The sequence below is a fragment of the Drosophila serrata genome, unplaced genomic scaffold (assembly GCF_035046125.1).
Source record: "Drosophila serrata isolate PLE 108 unplaced genomic scaffold, ASM3504612v1 contig_13, whole genome shotgun sequence".
Classification (NCBI taxonomy): domain Eukaryota; kingdom Metazoa; phylum Arthropoda; class Insecta; order Diptera; family Drosophilidae; genus Drosophila; species Drosophila serrata.
Window position 1 is genome coordinate 22,421 of NW_028256911.1, and position 21,419 is coordinate 43,839.

At 37.3% G+C, this 21,419-nt stretch overlaps 1 protein-coding gene across 3 annotated transcripts in view; it reads right to left on the reverse strand.

The window, feature by feature from the left end:
• Window positions 1-233: 233 nt before the first annotated feature.
• The window catches only part of ORY (Occludin-Related Y), a 44,930-nt gene continuing 23,744 nt past the window's right edge, over window positions 234-21,419 (reverse strand). The window contains exons 3-8 of one of the 3 annotated variants that reach the window (XM_086828073.1): window positions 18,046-18,669; window positions 17,664-17,980; window positions 3,654-3,832; window positions 2,946-3,589; window positions 2,748-2,886; window positions 234-592 (exon numbers count right to left, since the gene is read on the reverse strand). In XM_086828073.1, coding sequence (XP_086684199.1) covers window positions 290-592; window positions 2,748-2,886; window positions 2,946-3,589; window positions 3,654-3,832; window positions 17,664-17,980; window positions 18,046-18,669 — 2,206 coding nt within the window. In that variant the 3' untranslated portion in view covers window positions 234-289. Of the gene's footprint in view, window positions 593-2,747; window positions 2,887-2,945; window positions 3,590-3,653; window positions 3,833-17,663; window positions 17,981-18,045; window positions 18,670-21,419 lie in introns of those variants that run through there. The other 2 variants (XR_015270565.1, XM_086828083.1) reach the window with 2 other exon arrangements.

Here is a 21,419-nt window from a genome sequence, read left to right on the forward strand (position 1 = left end):
TTTTCTTCGTGTCCTTCTGTCTTTTCGGCTTAAATCTAATGTATTATTTTCTACGAAATTTACATTAACTTAGCATCAAACATTTCGGGTCGGCACATTCGGCTTTATTCAAAACTATAATTACAAATATTTGATTATAGATGTAGTAGTATAGGTAGTACATACCTTATAGTTCCGGCATCTAACATTTACATATTTTTTACCTTTATAGCCTATTAAAAAAAGTCATAATATAGAATTTCGCAAAACCGTTTATAATTCAACAAATTTAATTATTTTAAAAATTATATTAATTATCAGTTAATTTTTTACACATTAATGATGTATTTGTATCAGCATCTGAGAATAGAGCACATTCCATAAACTCTTGAGGTGCTAATGTCAAACTTGAATAAGAATCCTCATTTGCTACACTTAAAATTTGCGGCTTTACGTCTGATTCCACTTTTTGGGGTATACGAAAATCTCCGATTTCGTTCAGTTTTCCAGCATATGAATTTATAAGGCATTGCCTGGAGTTTAGTTCAACCATATCTAATGAACGTTCGGCTACCAAAGTCTTAAGTTTCTTTGCCATTTGTCGATTTGTACGCTAAGTAATAAAGGCGATGGTACGATAAAAAATATTTAAAATTTGGTAAGGAGGAATATACCTAACACTTCTTTAAAATAATCTGATTGTTAATTGCCATTCTTTAAGCACAATTAGCTACAGTTTTACACTTAAAATCAGAGTCGAACAAAGCATTAAACAGCTGCATAAGTACCCTAACGAAAAATGGTGAAGAAAATCAAGTAGAAAATTCGAGAAAATTAAGTTCATTTAATTTAAGTTTAGTTTTATGTGTCAAATATAGCGTTGTGTCTCATCAGTAAAATACGTTGATCTAAACAATCCAGCTATTGTTCCGTTCCATTTTCGGTCGATTTTTATTTTTGGATGGGAAGAAAAAAAAAACGGAAAAAAGTGGGCCCAGAGATTTTTTATTTCTGCGAGAAATATTTTCTAACCCCACAGGTCCGCTTAATAATGTTAGCCAAATTTATAAAATTTGAACTACAAAGTTAAGAATAACAAGAAAGGAAGCTAACTTCGGCACGCCGAAGTTTAAATACCCTTGCAGATAGAAATTCTATGACTAGGAATCCATACCATATAAATTATATATATTTGTGTTAAAAAACAATGAAGTAATACCTGCTTTCATTTCATTCACCTATACATATTATATTTGCAGCTTTTCGTTCACAGATTTCCATTTTTCTTCTACATCAAACAATAGTTTGTATGGCACCTATATGATATAGTAGTCCGATTTTCATGAAATTTGACACAAAATTTAAAACTAATATAAAATGGCTACACCTTAAATTTGATGAAAATCTGTTGAAAACTAAAAAAGTTATAATTTTTAATTGTATTAATTTCTCGATCGTTCCTATGGGAGCTATATGATATAGTAGTCCGATTTTCATAAAATTTTATACAAAATTGTAGAGTATAGTAAAATAGCTATATCTCAAATTTGATCCAATTCTATTGAAAACTGAAAATGTTAAAATTTTTTTTGTAAAAATTTTCCGATCATTTCTATGGCAGCTATATGATATAGTCTTCCGATCCGGCCCGTTCCGACATATATACGAGTGAGAGTATATAGAAGGCTAACTACAAAGTTTCATTCAGATAGCTTCAAAACTGAGAGACTAGTTTGCGTAGAAACGGACAGACGGACAGACGGACAGGACAGACGGACAGACGGACATGGCTAGATCGACTCGGCTGTTGATCCTGATCAAAAATATATATACTTTATATGGTCGGAGGTGCCTCCTTCACTGCGTTGCAAACTTCTGACTGAAATTATAATACCCTGCAAGGGTCCCTTGTCACACTGTCCCGGCTGGTTGCTATGCAAAGCAAATTAAGGTTTCAAGTCCAACGCCAATGCTTAGCATATGCTCATAGAAAAGTCCTGAGAGTGGATAAGCCGTATAGCACCGACTGGAAAACTCTGTTTTGAACATGCTACATAAGTATGTGTCTGTGGCCTATTGATGGTTTCGCCGACAATATTTAATTTCGCAACTACTGATCTCAGAGTTATTTCTTTATATTTATTTTTTTGGTCGCTTATTTTTTATCTCTTTTTCTTTTTTTTTGCATTTATTTTGCTTCATTTACATAAAGCTTCTAATCAGTGTCTAAATGAAAGGGAAAGACGACCAGCAGATTCATTCAGTGCAGATTTTTACCCTGACAAAATACATATATACAAGTGAAAGTCTTGAAAGCCCGTCTTCGGAAAACTTATTTTTATCATACAATTGCATTGCAGGCAAGTTTTATAGGTGGTGAAAAGTTATTTTAAGTGAAGAACCTAACGGTAGAGACCTCAAAATATGTTAATGATTGGCTGATTTAGCCTTCTAGTTCCACTCAAAAAAACTAGGTGAAAATTAAAATAAATAACTAACTATTTGTGGTGATTAATTCAGGTAATTCTGTACAGAAAAATATTTACCAGATTTACAGTCTTTTTATTTCCATTTGTGCAAAAACTAGATATGCTTGGTTGAATTCACTGTAGAAGATTTAAATAAAGTAATGCTTTACGCCAAATAAGTATACTGTCGCTCGGAGTGAATTCACGACTGTCAGTTTACGCAGTTAACTGCATAGATTCTATTTAGGTGCATACTTTTTGTTTGCCTTTTTTTCCTGTAATTAACTAGTCGTAAATTACCTGTTGTACAACTAATTTATGTTTTATCTCCCATGTTGGCATATGCGATAGTGTTCGCTTGAGGGTCTCATTATTTTTTTGTGCTTCTGCCAATTTATTTTTTATATTTGAATTTTCTATTGACTGCTTTAATGCTCGCCTGTTAATGAAATTAATCATGAAATAAAATCAGACAATATTTTACAGTTTTGAACTTACTTTTGTAGAATTTGCAATTTTTCGAGTAATTCAAACTTTTTAGGATCTTCGCCTTTCAATATACGCCATCGATGCACTCCAGTTGGCGTTTTCGCGTCTTCGGTAAGAGCTCGTATTCGTATACGCTCTTGATTAAGAGCGCGTTGCAAGCGAACGATTTCTTTTCTCATGTCAGCAGTACTTTTAATAGCGTGCTTAAGACATTCACTTTCAGTATGAAGGTTAGATATCTCTTTCTTTAATAATCGTATATCTTCCACACGTTGATTGTATTGAGTTGTTCCGTTATCAAGTGCATTTTGAGCAATTTGAAGTTTTTCTTTAATGACTACAATTTCATCATTTCTACGCACTATTTGCAATCCAACCAAATTCCGTTCCTTTCTCATTTCCTCCAACTCATGACGCATCTTCATAAATTTAAGCTCATCATTTGAAATTGCCTTGGCTAACATTTCATTTTTTGATTTCATTTCCCGCATATCTTTACGCAGTCCAGCAACCAAATTCTCCTTATTTTTAAGCTCAGATTGAAGTTCCTTTATGTAATTATTAAGATGTTCAATTTTTAAATTTAATGAATTTATTTTTACTTCATTTGAGCTTATTTCCGTTGTAAGCTGTTGAATTTGGTAGCCAGATTTCTTAAAAAAAAAAATAAATAAATATAAAAGAAATGTTAAACTTAAATAAAAAGGAAAACCTTACGGCTTGTAAAATTCGAAAATTATCCCTCTCCTGTGTCGTATTCTCTAAGTTACGTTGCAACATCATTTTTTCAGAATGTACCGATTCCAATTGCTTTTTGAAACTATGCACCTCGCGCTGTTTTTCATGCAGTTTTTCTGTGAGATCATTTACCTGACTAGTTTTTAAGGATATCTGATCTGAAATAAATAGTTGGATTAGAACAATGGCAAATGTATAAATATAGTCTAAAATCGTTTAGAACATCGATGTCTAGAATTTTCTCTTTTTTCAAAGTGAACGGACCTGTTTTTTTTTTTGCAAATAACCACCGGGGTTAAATTAAATCTTTTATTTTGTGTACAACAACTTCCCGTTCACTGCGCGTGTACATGTAGCGATTCTGATTTGTGTATTTAATTGATTTTGTTTCAAATTTAGTTGTGCGTTGCATTCCTTTTTGTGCCTTCTTCGTTTTGCTTTTGTTTGCGCCGTCGCGACAGCTAAACCTTTTAGTTATCTATCTCCCACGCTCTCCCGCTCCCTCGCTCTCGCTGTGCTACTGCCCTTCTTATTTTATCTTATCTCCCAGGCTCTCCCGCTCTCTAGCTCATATTGTTATAAACCTGTTTTCTTTCAAGTACATGTACAGTGGAAAGTCTTAATAATGTCCGCTAATATTGTCTGTTTCGCCAAAACCTGCAAAAAGCCGATTTCTGCAGGGCACCTTACCATCGGCTGCTGGCTGTGCGACAACATCATGAACGCCAAGTGTATTGGTGTTGCAGCTCGGACGGTGGAGGATGTAAAAATAACATCGGCCTGCGTTACTGCTGTGAGGTCTGTCGCGATGTAGAAAGATAAATGATGTCTTGCATGCGGTAAACCAAAAACGGGTTGAAGGGCATTTTAACGAGTTTTCGTAAAAGTCTTCTACGTCTTCCAATTTCGACCCAAAAAACTAACCCAATAACTAATAATTTTAACTAACTAATAATTTTTTATATGAGATCAATTGTTCCGATCTATACATGTGCACTGACATGGCAGTTGGCGTGGATATTTTTTACAATGCCATTTAATTAATTAATTTAGAATTAATGGTTCTCAATCTGCCCTTTTATCTTACTTATCAGCTCGGTCAAAATTTACCGTACTGAACGCGCAGTGTTATAAAACAGTTTTTTAATTTTGTTAAAACTAAACGTAAGCCTAAAATAATCCTTTTCTCGCTTTTTTTTGAAAATACTATCTCAAATAATGATCAGGCAATAGCCGATCAATTTTAGCAGTTTTGTTAAACAACTTATTCAAACTCATCACTCTTAAATAAGACTTATTCCTACGTCATACCCAAATCGAACTTAATTTTCATTTCTAACCTAAACGAAAGCTCTCTTCTTTTAGATCTTCATCGTGTCAAGCCAGTCTATTCGCCAGGTCCCGACGGAATTCCTGGCTGTGTGCTCAGGTATTGTGCCGATGCCCTGTGCTATCCCCTTCTGAAGGAATCGTTTATTATTCCTCTCAACAAAAAGGTAGCAAATTCGATGCCAGCAATTATAGTGGAATCTCTAAGTTGTCGGCTATCCCTAAACTTTTCGAATTACTCCTCACTAACAGCACCTTTGTAGATCAGTTAGCTCAGTCAGCTCTAGTGTCTCCGCATTTATCTCTAGTCGATTTTTTTTTCAAGCGGTCGACGCTATCTGATCAGCCGCTATTGCCCATATAAGACGACAAAAAACCACGGCCGATTTCATCAATCCGTTTGAAAGGATCCGGATCCGCATCTCCGCGAGCCTCTTCACCTAAATTAAATTCCACCGCTGTACTATCAAGGGCAAACAGCTAAAACGCTTTAAATACTAGCCCAGGTCCATCGCCAAGGTTGACTCGATCGACCACGGAAATAGCTCAGGCCGCCATTGACATTGCGTTAAGGAAGTTTATTACCACGTCAGAACGTGTGAGTGAATTTATGGCAAACATCCACACTCCGGGCACCCCAGTAACCACCAAGCTCTCTCCTTACACGAGCCAAGTGCGTCACGATCAAATTCAGCACTGTGGGAAAAAGTTTAAAGGGATTATTTACGATAAGTTGTTCTGAACTTATTTCGGCATCCGTTAAGAGTACTACCATCGAGCTAACGCTCCAGTCCAAACATGAGTATTGTTTCTCGTTCTGCGAAAGATGTGTCGCCAATCTCCAAGAGTTAATCGAAAAGGGCGCTTCTCAATCCGTTCAGGCTTCCGCAAGCTATCACGTCCCAAAATTCTACTGGCTGTCGTCTGCCATCCGTGGACATCGAAGTCGTCACAGGCGATTATCATCGATGGCCCACCTTTAGGGAGCTCTTTGCGGTAATTTACGTCAACGATTCGCGCCTCACGCCTGTGGAAAGGTTGTTCCACCTGATCTCCATGGCGAGTGGGGATGCGCAAGCCTTTTTTTTCTAAGGCACCACTGACCAACGAAGGCTTCGTCTCAGCGTGGAGTTACCTTACGAGCGCTTCGAGAATAGGAGGTTGCTAATCAACAGTCAGTTAAAAATTCTCTTTAATATCCAGGCTGTTCCCAAGAGTCCGGAAATGCAGAGTTGTCTAACGGCCTTAGAAATATCCTCCATTCAGGTCGAAGCGTGGGACTGTCTCCTGGTGTACATGGTTTCTCGAAGCTTCCCAAGCTTACACTTTCTGTTCATAATAAGGCTGAAATTCCAACCTGGAAAGAGCTTGATACCTTTTTGACGGAGCGCCATCGCACGTTGCAGGCGATTGCCAATGTCCGGCCCAGCGGCACCGGGCATTTTCCGCCGAGACCACCAAATAACAACGGACCCGCACGTAGGTAGGGTGGCTCCGGCACCCGAAGGGTGTGTTCTGTGCTTGAGTGAAAATCACCCTGTGTGACTGCAAACACCCTGTTTCCTAGAAATAGACGTTAATGGTCGATCAGACTACATAAATAGGGAGCAGCTTTGCTTAAATTGATGTTGTCATCAACAGCGAGATTGTACTAGCCCGCATAGATGTTTTACGTGCCATAGCCGCCATCATTCCCTGTTACATCGCGACATTCCCTTTGCGAGCGTTCCAAACTCTGGATCGCCTTCGAGGCCACCACCCACTACAAATCTGGTAGGCGCTGTAGCCCCCAAGATCCCTCTGATGTGCAAATGCTCTTCACGTCCAGCTCAAAAGCTGTGTGCTTTCGCACTAACCATAAATAAATATCTTTTGGGCTGTAATTTTCAAGCGCGCTCGCTGATCGACCCCGGTTCCGAGGCGACTTTCATAACGGAGCCGCTCTTCAACCTCATCAAACTACCATACAGAATGATCCAGGCCCAAGTCTCGGGCCTCAATTAGACCGTGACTGCTCAATCCAAGAAGCTCTGTCACTTTTCGATTCGTTCGCCTACCAAACCCGGCCTGCGTTTAGAGACGACAGCGTATGTCTTTCCCCACCAGCTTGAATGACATTCTTTGCGCGGGTCCCGTCCTACAGTCCGATTTGACAATCCAGATACTCAAGTGGCGGTACTTTCGGTACTTTTGCCGATATTGAGAAGATGTAACGGTAAATTTGGGTTAATCCCAGCAATACCACTCTTCAACACATCCTATTTTGAAATCTTGAGGGAGATTTTCGAGATTACGAGCTACAACGGTCACCTTCGGAGTCAATTGCGCCCCGTTCCTGGCAATCCGAGTCCTAAAACAGCTCGCAGATGACAAAGAAAGGAATTATCCCCAGGCGAGTAGTATTATTCGGAATTATATGGACGTGGGCGATGTCCCAGCTGGAGCAGAATCCAAACGCGAAGCTCAGTTGGCCATTCAAGAGTTAGACAAAGCCCTAAAATGGACGTCCAACAGCAAGACAATTTTGATAAGTATCCCGAGCGAACATCTCCTTTCCACTGACTTTATAGAAATTTATGCTGAAAGCACAGCGAAACCTTTGGTGTGCGGTGGAAGGCCACGTCTGATGATTTTTTTTCCCGCCTAAACTGTCCTCCTAGTCGTCTTTTACAAAACGGCTGGTTCTGTCACAAATTGCAAAACTATTCGCTATTGGCTTGCCCTCATTATTGTCTGATCTAAAATGTTCATGCAAGACATTTAGCTCCAAGACCTAGGGTGGGACGACGATCTCCCTCAGGAATCTACTCAAAAATGGACCGATTTTCTAGAGAGTTATTCCTTGCCTGATCAGATCTGCATTCTCCGTTGGGTCGCGTTCCGGCCAGGACTGAATGTTGAACACCATGGGTTCTATGACGCTTCGCAGCGTATGGCGCTGACATCTGCGTTCGAGTTCAAGTTGGACCCACGATAATGGTGAATATACTCACGGCAAAGATGAGAAAGAATTGTGCGGAGCCTTGCTCTTATCCGAGATGGTCGCTGCTATTCTGCCAAAAATGTCAGTGTTCACCACAGGCTTCCACTGTTGGGCCGACTTGACGATTGTGTAAGTATGTCTAAACAAGCCAACATGTCATTGGACGACGTTCGTGGCCAACAGGGAGACCAAGATCACTCAGTCTACTGAAGCTGAGAGATGGGCACATGTCCGTTCCGAACATAAACCTGCCGATCTCGCAAGCACAGGGGTAATGCTCCAAGACCTCGCAGACAGTCAACTGTGGTGGCACGGTCCAGCCTGGTTGCGAATGGAACGCGGTGAGTGGTCTAGACTATCACTGCAGCATAAGAGCTTGCGGGCGGGTGACGACCTCCGAGATCCTCCAATATGATAAACGGCATCCGGTCATTCTCCCGTACAATTAACATTTTGCTCTCCTCCTGGTTCGTTTTACGCACCGTATTGTTATTCTGCTCGGCGGTAATCAGCTGATGGTATGGCTGATCCGCTCGAATTTTTGGATACCGAGGATCAAGAATCTGGTTAACTCCGTAATTTTCTCATGCAAGGTATGCGTGATCCACAAAGAGAAGCTACAAACCCAGCTCATCGGTGAATTATCTAAAGAGCAAACGTCCTTTTTGCGGCCATTTATATATACGGGCATGGATTATGCGTTGTGATGAAGGGTATCAAACATATTAATGTAATTCGAAGTATTGGGCTTCTCTTACTCTTTTTTGGCTGGTCTGGAATTATCGTACAGTTTTCTTCAAATATTTTTGAACTTTGACTTATAATGTATGATTTTCCTCTAGCGGTTTGTCTTTTTGAAGTGTTTTTCATCAAACTGTTTATCTGTCCAGGTATTCCTTTGATAGTGTTGTGTTTTGTTTTATAATTATAAATATATACGATCATTTCGAGTCTCGTACATTGGTCTTCTATATTTTGCTCACTGCCAATTATTCTCAGGTTTTCGTTGACTTACTTGTAAAATTTGTCTATGTATGTCAGATACACCATATTTACTTGTAGTAGTTGATGTATCTACCATTTGATTTTAACCAGTTTGGAGTTTAGTGTCTCTGTGTTCTGTTTTTCGCAATTTTACAGTTATCACATTAATTGATTATATTTTTGATCAATTTCTGACTTTGAGGGCAATGATGCTCTTCTTAGAATCAATTAAGGTTTTTTCTATCCGTGAATATAGAAACTCCTTTTTTTTCAAAATTTTACTAGAGAATCCGGCGAACTCCGTTTCGCCACCAGATGGCTTCGTTTTATGTAAAATTTCGGTTGGTGATTAAATATCATACCTAAGAAATATTTTTTTTGTTATAAATCTGAAAAGTAATAGATCTAGTTTAATTTTTCCACTTGCGCAGCACAGTCCAGCCGTTTCTCTTTTGAACTTTAACGCATTGCAATATCGGCATTTGGTCGTCATTGGTCCAATATCTTAATTTTCATCATCACTGTAGTTCTTAGTGGAATCATATTGGAACGCCGTCGTATGATGCCAATGATCTTCTTTCTTCGCTTGAGTTCTGTGAATACACTTGTTGCTGGCTTGTATGTCTTGTGCATCGCCCGATCCACATAATTAACACATTTCAACTTACCGCCTTAAAGACAAATGCCTACACTACACGACTACTTGATATATTGGTTTGTAGTAAACGCTACTGCATTTAATGCAACAAATACATTTTTTCTAACTAAATGTTATCTAAATAATCATTTCTGTAAAATGAGACTCAATCGAAATGTTAGTTTTTTTTTAATGAAAAAAATCTTTGTAATTTCATGTTTTGTTCTTTAATGTTGTTAAGCCACACCAGTGGTTTATGATCACTTAATATTTCTAGTGGTCTGTCAAAATAGGTAAGGCCTGAAATATTTTGTTTCCCAAACTATTGCTGACAGTTCATTCTCAATAGTAGCGTAGTTTATCTCATGTTCGTTCAGCGTTCTGGTGGCGTAACAAACAGGCTTGTGGTTTTATGACAAAACGGGACCAATAGCTTGTATTAAAGATTTTAAATCGGGAAGGGTATTTACGTTAGAGATTAGTGTGCACAAATCATTATAATTTGTACATAACTCTCTAAAAGGTTCATGCAGTTCAAAGAAGGTTCTACAGTGGCGCAACACTAATGAGATATAGGATCTAGTAGTTCTACATGGTACGTGGAAATAAAGCTGACTCAACAAGACAGCACTTTCCACATCACCATGGATAAGGTTAAAAATAAAGATTATTCCTAGCATCGTTCTACGATTGGCGAATGACGGCAAGTTTATTAATAGGAGTCTACTAGAGTAGGAAGGTAATCTTTGGTTTGCATCCCAATTTAAACCGCGTAGAGCGAAAAGTAAAAAGTTCTTTTGAATCGACTCGATGCCTTTGCTATGGACGCCGAACTGAGGGCTCCAAACGCTGCATCCATCTTCTAAGATAGGACGAACTAAAGCAGTATATAAGCATTTAGTAACATATGGGTCATTGAATTCCTTTGACCACCGTTTAATAAATCCAAGCACACCCCTGGCTCTATTCACCATAGACGAAATATGATCAATAAAGTCAAGTTTTGGGTCCAAGCGGACGCCCAAATCGTCAACAGAATTAATTCTTTCCAAAGAGCAGCAGCTCTGCTTTTAAGTAGCAAGCTTACCAACGAAACGAGAGAATGTCATTAGCTTGCATTTCGAGTCATTTAAGTTTAATAAGTTTACACGGCACCAAATTTGAAAATTATTGAGATCTGTTTGTAAATCCTACTGGCAGGCAACGTTATTCTATTTGCTACCTTTTTTGTGGAAAGGAATAATAAAAGATTCCTTCCAAATAATGGGAAAGTGGGAGGTTTCTAAGGACAAGGTAAACAATTTCAGAAGGGGATAGCACAGGGCGTCTGCACAATACCTAAGCACACAGCCAGGAATTCCGTCAGGACCTGGCGAATAAACTGGCTTGACACAATGAAGATCTTAAAGGAGAGAGCTTTCGTTTAGGCTAGGACATAAAATTAAGTTTGATTTGGGTATGTCGTAGGAATAAGTCTGGTGTAAATACGAAGAGTTTGAATAGGTTGTTTGAAAAAACTGCGAAAATAGATCGGCTATTGCCTGATCATTATTTGCGGTAGTATTTTCAAATGAAAGCGAGGATGATTTATTTTAGGCTTACGTTAAGTGTTAACAAAATTATAAAACTGTTTTGGGTTCTGTGAGAACTGGGCCCTACAACGAGTTAAATAGTTTTTATAACACTGCGCGTTCAGCGCGGTATAGTTTGACCGAGCTGATAAATAAGATGAAAGGGCAGTCTATTTTTTATTCTTAAGTCGGCTCAACTCTTTAGTAAACCACGGCGGTTTATTCGAGCTTGGCGGATAATATAACGGAACACATTCAGTAAAAAATGAATTCATGGCACTGTACAAAATATCCACGGCAACTGCCATGTCAGTGCACATGTATAGATCGGACCAATTGAACTCGTTTATAAAATTATTCAGCCGTTCAAAGTCCGTTTTGCGAAAACATAGGACTTTATTGGCTGGACGATCAGAAATATTCTGTACGTCACACCCAATATCAAGAGTCACATCGAAAGTTGGATGATAAGGATCTTCGGGCTGCGTCAGAGGCGCCACCCTTGCTAAACTGACTCTCGCAGGATCAGAGACGAAGCAAAGATCGAGCAAGCGCTGTAAGGAATTTCGCACATGGTTGACTTGAGACAGCGAAATGTCAAACAAGCCAGCGATAAAGTCATGTTGTGTAGGTGTATTGAGAGTATTGGTGGAATTATTCGAGCACCAAATAGCACCAGGGATATTAAAATCTCCAAGAACTACCAACTGGGTTCTATCCAAAAGTCTACTGGAAACCATCTGAATAGCGGAAAGGTGATTCCAATAAATAGGAAGTTCCAACAGTGGAGGTATGTAGGAACAGGTAATAAAAATTGAGCTACCTTTGATAGATAGCTTCACACAGAGGAATTCAACATCGTTGCATTCCTCGAAGGTTAATAATTCTAACGTGAGTGAGGAGTCCACCGCTATAAGAACTCCACCCCCGCGTCTGATAGGGCGATCTAGCCGATAAACTGTGAACACAGCTGCAACAACTTCGGAGCTCAGAATCTCCGGCTTTAACCAGGTTTCTGTGAGCACAATAACATGAGATGCAAATGAAAGGCTATCAGAATACAAGTTAGGAAGCTTACTACGTAAGCCTCTTGCATTCTGATAGGAAATACCTAGGGAGTAGGTAAGTTTTTTGGGTCGGGATTGAAGACGTAGAAGGCGCAATGGTATGATCAGGCCGCCTTTTCTTTTTCTTCGCTTCAAACTCTTTAACAGCAATGTACTCTGGCCAGAAGTTGGTAGAGCAAATAGTGTTAAAGAGCTCATTAGGGACATTTATTTTGGAAGATGAAATATCCCTAGCCTAAGAATATTTAAGCTTTTCCACCTTAGTCTTTATTTTATCGGCTCTGCACTATGAGCCAGGAAGTTTATATTTTGGCCAAAACTATGTAACTTCTAAAATAAATTTTTAAGAGACGTGAAATTTTGCATACACATTCTCAAAACATTGAATATTTTGTATGTATTCAAAAATTAGTAATAGAAAATAATTTTTTATAAGGAAGATAATCCCTACCAAAGTTGAAAAATATTTTTTTTTTGTTTTTTATTAAAAAAAAATCTAACAATTCGATATGAATCTCACTTTGCAGAAATGAGTATTTAGATAATATTTATTAGAAAAAAATATTTGTTCCATTAAGTGCAGTAGTTTTTTAGTTTTAAGCCCTTTAAGTTCAAATTTGTGCAATTTGTGTTTTTTACTTCCAATATGGTCTCTATTACAACAAAAACGAAAAAAAGAAGTTTTTAAACCAATAATTCTTTTAAGTTTTCAGCAAAAAAATCATTTTTATAGATGCTTGTATAATGTGGAACCAAAAGTATTCCAAAAATTTTTTTAAATTGCACATTTGCTTGTTAATGCTTGTAATATATTATTTCTTCTTTTTTTAATAATATAAGTTTTAAAATTTGATTTTTGTATAAAAAAACTCAGAGTGCGCATTTGGGACAACTTATACGTAAAAGCGAAATATTCAGTTATTTTTAAAATGTTTTTCAATTTGATCGGAGGTGGTACGTCGAGGTACCCTAAGTTTGAAATCACAACTTGTACAAAATGGGGAAAAAACTGTGTTCTTTTTAAATTTGTTTGTAAAGTAATACATGTAGTATATAAAAAACATTTTATTTTTTAATTTTGGGTTTTATTAGTTACATTAAAAGCATTTCGATATGACTATATCTGCCCGCATAGGGGCGGAAAATTGTTATTTTTGCCAATAAAATGAAAAAATAAACGCAAATATCCACTTTGATTAGCTGCCATTTCGTATCCATTAAATAGAAAGTAATAAAATGTTGAGAAAAGATAGCTTAATCTGTCCTTTTTATTATGCTATTGTTTTTTTTTTTTTTTCTAATTTTCTTAAAACCATTTTTTACCCTTTTGGCCAAAATCCGGTCCGCCTGGCCCATAGTGCAATGTGCTGAGCATTTTTGTCATCTATATCGTTGTTTGATTTAGTAGTAAGAAACTCTGCAGGCGCGGGTTTCTCCTTCTTTTATTTAACATAGGAGTGAGGAAATCCGTGGATGCGGTCTTCTCCTTTTTCTTTGGTTCGAGACGTTTTGTCTTGTCCTATTATTTTGGGCATTTTGTAGATGCGGTCTCGGCGTCTCTCCATCATATCTAAACTAATAAGTTTTTGAACCTAAAGTTACAGTTTCTTCTCCGTAATCAATCCTAGCTTTGGTATCTACTAAATAGGGACGACCTAAGAGGAAATCATATTTTTGTAATATTATGCACGTAAAATTTTTGCTCGGACACACAGATACCATTGGGCTTCATCATTATATTGTTCAAATTTATTGGGCCCTTAATCGTTATTTATAATTATTATAATTAGTAATATATATATATAATTATTATTATTAGTAATCTGTACATGTGGATTGATACTTGTTCTTCCGTTTCCAGATTTCCCGAGGCAGTTTGATGAAAATTGACTTTTTATTTTACTTTGCAAACTGGTACTCGCGTTATTAGATGTTGAGGGCTGATAGTTCATAGGATTGTTTTGCCTAGCTTGTGTTAGCCCAAATATAATATTGTTAAAATCACCGCGTTGGTTATTACCAGAAGAAGGATTTTGAGTTTGTGAATTGTGTGTTTGACTTCAAGGTTGAGTGTTATTCTGATAAGTTGTGGCCTAAAAAGAACTAGAGTAATGTTTGTTATTATAATACCTTTGGTTTTTATTTCCTTCGTTCTTATTTCTGTGCCCATTAAATTTCTGTTCTTTTTTTTTTAGGAAAATCGGACTACTATATCATAAAGCTCCCATAGGAACGATCGAGAAATTAATACAATTAAAAATTTTAACTTTTTCAGTTTCATCAGATTTTTATCCAATTTAAGTTATAGCTATATCCTAATATTCTAAAATTTTGTGTAAAATTTTATGAAAATCTGACTACTATATCATATAGCTCCCATAGAAACGATTTTTAGATATAGAGAATAACTGCAAATCTATGAATGTAAAACTGTAAATAAGTATTTGTGAATGAATTAAAGGCAGGTATTATTTCATTTTCTATTTCTAACTTATCAAATAAATTTTTGTTTTGTGTTTCTAAACGTTCTATAAGCTTACTAATACTGCCGGGATAAATGGTTTCCTCCAGTTGCTTGCTCAGGGTTACGTAGGGTCTATGGTCTATGAACGATGTAGATAGGGCAGCTCGAATCTCTAGCCAGGTTGATGCACCGGCTTGGATAACTGCTTAAGTGCTCCATCTACCATTGGTCTCCTGATTGCTCCATACATAATGTGCGCATGCCTAGCCTCCTGTGTAGGATAGACGACCGACAACTGTTTCACTTGGCTGATGAATTCGGATAGTTTTCCGTCATACCATCATAATATTGTAGCTCTTTTATTTGTGTCATCTTTGGTTCGTTGAATTGATTTTGCAAAATTATAAATTCTAAGAGAACTTTGTTTACGACCGGACGGGACTTTATTTAATTGCAGATCTTTAATCTGAATTTGATTATCTTGGATTTTTCTCTCGGATTAAAGTGCGTTTTTTCTTGGATACAAGTGCTCTTTGATTTATCTTGTAATCTAAGTTGTTTGGTTTTCGACTTGGCGAGTCCTTACTTTGAACGTGGGAACGTCACACTATGGGAAGGGCTTAGGCAACTAATGTTTAGTTTAATACGGGGCACCGTCTGGAGAGTTGGGTTACATCCTGTGTCGGGACTTTTGGGCTTATTCCGTTTGCTTTGGCTTAGGGATTCACGTTGCATAACTGTTGCTGAGTGGATTTACTATTATAGGGTAGCATGGATATTATGTTCTCATTTTCTACAATTGATGGGTATCATGGGGTATGATGTTTACATAATGTATGTGTGTTTATAAGTAGGCATGTACTAAGTCTATAGGACTTACTTAAGAATGGGAGCTAACCTCGGCACGCCAAAGTTTATATACCCTTCCAGATAGAAGTTAGATCACTAGGAATTATTGCAATATAAATTATACATAAGTTTATGTTATAAAAACAATGCAGTAATGACTGCTTTCATTTCATTCACAAATACATATAATATTTACAGTTTTACATTCACAGTTTTGCATTTTTCCTCTATATCTAACGATCGTTTGTATGGCACCTGTATAATATTGTAGTCCAATTATCATAAAACTAAAATCGAAATTCTAGAATAATGTATATGGGGTACTAAATTTTTTTTAAAATCTGTTAAAAACTGAGAAAATTATAAAATTTATTGTATTAATTTCTTGATCGTTCCTATAGCAGCTAGTCTGATATTCATAAAATTGTACACAAAATTGAAAAAAGAATATAAAAAATCTATATCTCAAATTTGATTAAATTTAGTTGAAAACTCAATATGTTATAATTTGTTCTTTGTAAATATTTTCCGATTATTCCTATGGCAGCTTTATGATATAGTCGTACGATCCGGCCCGTTTTGACAAATGTACGAGTAAAAGTATATAGAAGACAATCTACAAAGTTTCATTCAGATAACTTCAAAACTGACAGACTAGTTTGCGTAGAAACGGACAGAAGGACAGAAGGACAAACGGACAGACGGACATGGCTAGATCGACTCGGCTGTTGATCCTGATCAAGAATTTATATACTTTATATAGTCGGAGGTGCCTCCTTCACTGCGTTGCAAACTTCTGACTGAAATTATAATACCCTGAAAGGGTATAAAAAGTCTTTATAATACTGCCTAAAAAAGGCAAGAAATAATATATTACAAGCATTGACAAGCAAAAGTGAAATTTATAAAATTTGTGGCATACTTTTAGTGCCACTATAAAAATGATTCTTTTGCTGAAAACTTTAAAAAATTATTGGTTTAAAAACTACATTTTTATTTATATGTATACCATGTATGCTACATGTACTAAATAAATTATATGCAGTTAAAAAGACGATATTTCAGAGACCGATGGAGTTTTTTTTTTTTTTTTTTGATTTTGACGGATAAGAACATTCGAGGTCAGAACATCAAAAACCTTTGAAAAAGTATATTTCAGTTCTCTTTAAGTGTAACACGATATAAGGCTAAGGATTTTATTTTTGGTTAATACAATAGAATTCTGCTCTTTATTGGTTAAGCTATTTGTTTTAAGACAAACAAGAAAGGAAGCTAACTTCGGCACGCCGAAGTTTATATACCCTTGCAGATAGAACTTCTATGACTTGTAATCCTAACAATATAAATTATATTTATTTGTGTTAAAAAACAATGAAGTAATACCTGCTTTCATTTCATTCACCTTTACATATTATATTTGCAGTTTTACAGTCACAGATGTGCATTTTCCTCCACATCTAACGATCGTTTGTATGGCACCTATATAATATAGTAGTCCGATTTTCATAAAATTTTACACAAAATTTAAGACTGATATAAAATGGTTATACTTCAAATTTGATGAAAATCTGTTGAAAACTGAAAATGTTATAATTTTTAATTGTCTTAATGTCTCGATTGTTCCTATGGGAGCTATATGATATAGTTGTACGATTTTCATTAAATTTTATGCAAAATTGTAGAGTATAGTAAAATGGCTATATCTTAAATTTGATCAAATTCTGTTGAAAACTGAAATTGTTATAATTATTTTTGTAAAAATTATCCGATCATTCCTATGGCAGCTATATGATATAGTCGTCCGATCCGGCCCGTTCCGACATATATACGAGTGAGAGTATATAGAAGATTAACTGCAAAGTTTCATTCAGATAGCTTCAAAACTGAGAGACTAGTTTGCGTAGAAACGGACAGACGGACAGACGGACAGAAGGACAGACGGACAGACGGACATGGCTAGATCGACTCTGCTGTTGATCCTGATCAAGAATATATATACTTTATATGGTCGGAGGTGACTCCTTCACTGCGTTGCAAACTTCTGACTGAAATTATAATACCCTGCAAGGGTATAAAAATGTGTGGTAAAATATATACAAACGTACCTTGATAGTTTTCGATGCGCTCGTGCAAAGTTTCCATTTCTTGTGCCATTTCATCCCTCTCCTTCTCTGCCTTCGATTTAAGAATATAGGCCTCATCAAGCTTAACATTTAACTTGTTTATATCTAAATTTAATGAACTAATCATGTTTGATTTAAGCATCATATCGTGTTTTAAGTCTGCCATGGTGTTATTTAATTTAATGATATTACTTCGCAGACTGTCCCGTTCACGTTGAAGTGTCTCTTTTACTCGAAAGACTTCATCTGTTCGACCATTTGCATTTAAAACATCCTTCTCTAATGAATTAATATTGTTTCTGTAATGTATGAAAATTTGTTTTAAAAATCAACTACGTATTTATTTAATAATAAAATAACATACTTAAGCCTTAAAATTTCACTATTTAGCATCATAACCTTTCGATTCAATTTATACATCCGAGTTGTAGCGTTATTTTGATCTTCTATAGCCTTTTTCAGTTTGCCGCTCAATTGACTGACTGCATTTGCTTTCTCTTTTTCAATAAGCCTTAACTGCTTAATCATTTCCTCGTTATTTTTCTGATTTTTGGTCATGTCAGCAATGTCATCTTCATATTTGTGCATTGCTTTATTCAAGGCATTAACTTCACTTCTGTATTTATCCAAATGCACGCGTTGCCTATCGTAATCAGATATTTTTTGATGTAGTTTTCGCATTGCTTCTGCTAAATCTCGATTCGCTATATCGAGTTTTATCATAGTTTTCCCATGAGCCTCTTTTTGTTCTTCCATAGTCTTCATTAGAGCTCGAAGCTTGGATTCTACATTTAACCGTTCACCCTCAGCAAACTTAGCTCTGGAAGCCATTTTACTCATTGCGTCTTCATTGTTTCGGATAATATATTCTAAATTTTCGGAATAATATCGGTTGGTAGCTAAACGCTTTTCAAGGTCAACAACTTCTCCAGCTAAACGGTCTCGCTCTCTAAGTATAATATTCTTATATTTTGCAAGATGTCCGAATCTTAAAGATAAAATAGGAAAAAATATATATAAATAAAGATATCTCCGGTATGCCAAAATGTATTTTTCGATCGGAAATCGACCGACATCTGTCAAATGAAATAACTAATTGGAAAAAGCGTACTGAAAAGAACGCTTATACTTATATAACAATGGTAGGTGGTGAGGCCCAAAGCTAGAGCATCCAATTAGAGATAACCTCCTTTTTGATCGACTCCCTCTGTTTGCCATTTGTGGTCCCGATCACTTTAATAATCATCCAGAGTCATTAGGAAATCCTTAGATTGCGACACCTTCAGCTTGCAATGCCGTGCATTTTTCACGGCAGCTAGGGATTTGATAGCCGCTTGGCTATCCGAGTAGATCCGTACTTTAGTGTCCCTAAGGTCCCGCCTTAAGGAGAGTTCGACTGCTTCCGTTATAGCTAGTAACTCAGCCTGAATATAGTCGCTGAGTCCGAGAAATTAAATGTCTTTTCAATTTCCAAATTCTCAGCGTAGATCCCAGCCCTTACGCCACGGCTCATCTTGGAGCCATCGGTGTAGATGGAGACCTCGTTCTCTACTACCACTTTGTCCCTGCTCCATTTTTCCCTTGGATATGAGCTCGAGAATGCGTTTCCAAAGTTCAACTCCACGGTTATGAAGTCCGTTTTTTCGTTTACCTTTATTCCGTTCTTGCCGTGCCCCACGGCCCTCGCACTCACTGCTCGTTGTATCCGTGTCTGCTTCGATTTTTTGTATGCCCTATTTAATGCCGGTCATTATACTAGGGCCCCGTATGTTAGTATTGGCCGTACCACTGTTCTGTAGAACCACATAATAATCTTTGTGTGTAGTCCCCATTTCTTTTCAAACATTTCCTGCCAGAGTGAAAAGCAATGTTTGCCTTCTTTACTCTTTCTGCAATGTTTTTCTTCCATGGGATTTTTTGGTCTGGTATCACTCCAAGATACTTAGTTAATTTAATTATTTAATTAATTAATTAACAAATTTTTATTGACGGATTTGCGAAGACACATTTTTACAGTCAGTGCTTAGCTCTGCATGGCCTACTCGAGCAAGTTCGTCTGCCTTTTCGTTCCCTGGGATGTCATTGTGTCTCGGTACCCAAGTTTATTGTACAACATTGTTTTCAGCAAGTCTATTATGAGCCTTCTTGCTCTCTGCCAGTAGCCGCTAGGGATTTGAAAGCCGCTTGGCTATCCAAATAGATCCATACTTTGGTTGTCGCTGAGTTCTCGACGTAAGGAAAGTCTGGGAGCTTCGCTTATGGAGAGCAACCCAGCCTGAAAGATCTTTGCTGACTCCGAGGGATTGAGGTCCTCTTAAATCCACCAGAGCTCAACGTAGATCCCAGCCCCTACATCCCCCACAGCTCATTTTGGAACCGTCGGAGTATAAGGATACCTCGTCCTCTGCGGTTGCTCTGTCCCTGCTCCAGTCTTCGTTTGTAGGATATGAAGGCGTGAATACGTTACCGAAGGTCATCTCCGCGGTCATGTAGTCTATTCCTTCGTTGGTTTGTAGTGTGATACTTTTAAGTATCTTGTCATATCCTGCGCCGTGTTCCCTCGAGCAATTGCTTGCCTTCTGTTTTACAGCGCTCTAGATGGCAATGTCTTTTACGAACAATTCAATCGGAATATTCGGAATAGAATAGGGTTGCCGCGGGGCATGAGCGTATTACTCCTGCGGATCCCTCGCACGCAACAACTTAATTTTAATATGTTATACGTCCTCGTTTGTGCCGGCCACCATACTAGGGTATGTATGTTACTACTGGCCTAACCACCGCTGTGTAGTACTATATAATGATCCTAGGGTGTAGCCCCCAATTGTCTCCAAACATTTTCCTGCAAGAATAAAATGCAATGCTAACCTTTCGGAATCTTTACCCAACGTATTCCTTCCATTAGAGCTTTGGGTCACGTATCATATTTATATACTTTGTCTGCTCTGATAGTTTTAACTATGTCTCGCTTACGCTGGGCGTGTTAAGTGTTGGTATCTTGGTTCTTCTTGAGAAGAGCATCAGTTCAGATTTAGTGGGGTTGATACCGCAGATTTTGTCCATTTGTTTAAGTTACCCACTGCGCCTGTTATTATTTTACTGATATCGTCAAGATAGGGTCCTGATTCTAGAAGTACCAGGTCATTTGAGTAGGCCACTGCTTTGACAACACTTGTATAGAGTTCTTTCAATATGATATTACTGTTTATAAACAAAAAAAAAGCCCTTTCTAAGGTGTGCTCTCTTGACTGTACACATTTCTTTAGGACGAAAGTGGTAAGGCTTATCGGCTTTTAATCATTTGCTAGGATATGCCTGATTTTGCCAGGTTGCGGTACAAGCTTATACAAGCTTCAAATATGATTTTTAGCCATCTACAGATGCTTTACTAGTTACATTAGAAGCATTTCGATGTGACTGTATCTGGCCGCAGAGGAGCAGGAAATTTTTATTTTTGCTAATAAAATGAAAAAATAAAACGCAAATATCCACTTTGATCAGCTACCATTTCGTATCCATTGAATAGAAAGAAATAAAATTTTGAGGAAAGATAACATAATCTATTCTTCTTCTTATGTAATTGTTTTTTTTTTCTCATTTTCTTAAAACCGTTTTTGCCCCTCTTGGCCAAAATCCGGGCCGCCTGGCCCATAGTGGATTGTAGCATTGCCGGTATTATGCCGTCTGGGCCCGGGGTTTTGTATCTGGCAAAAGAATCTATTGCCCACTCCATCGTAA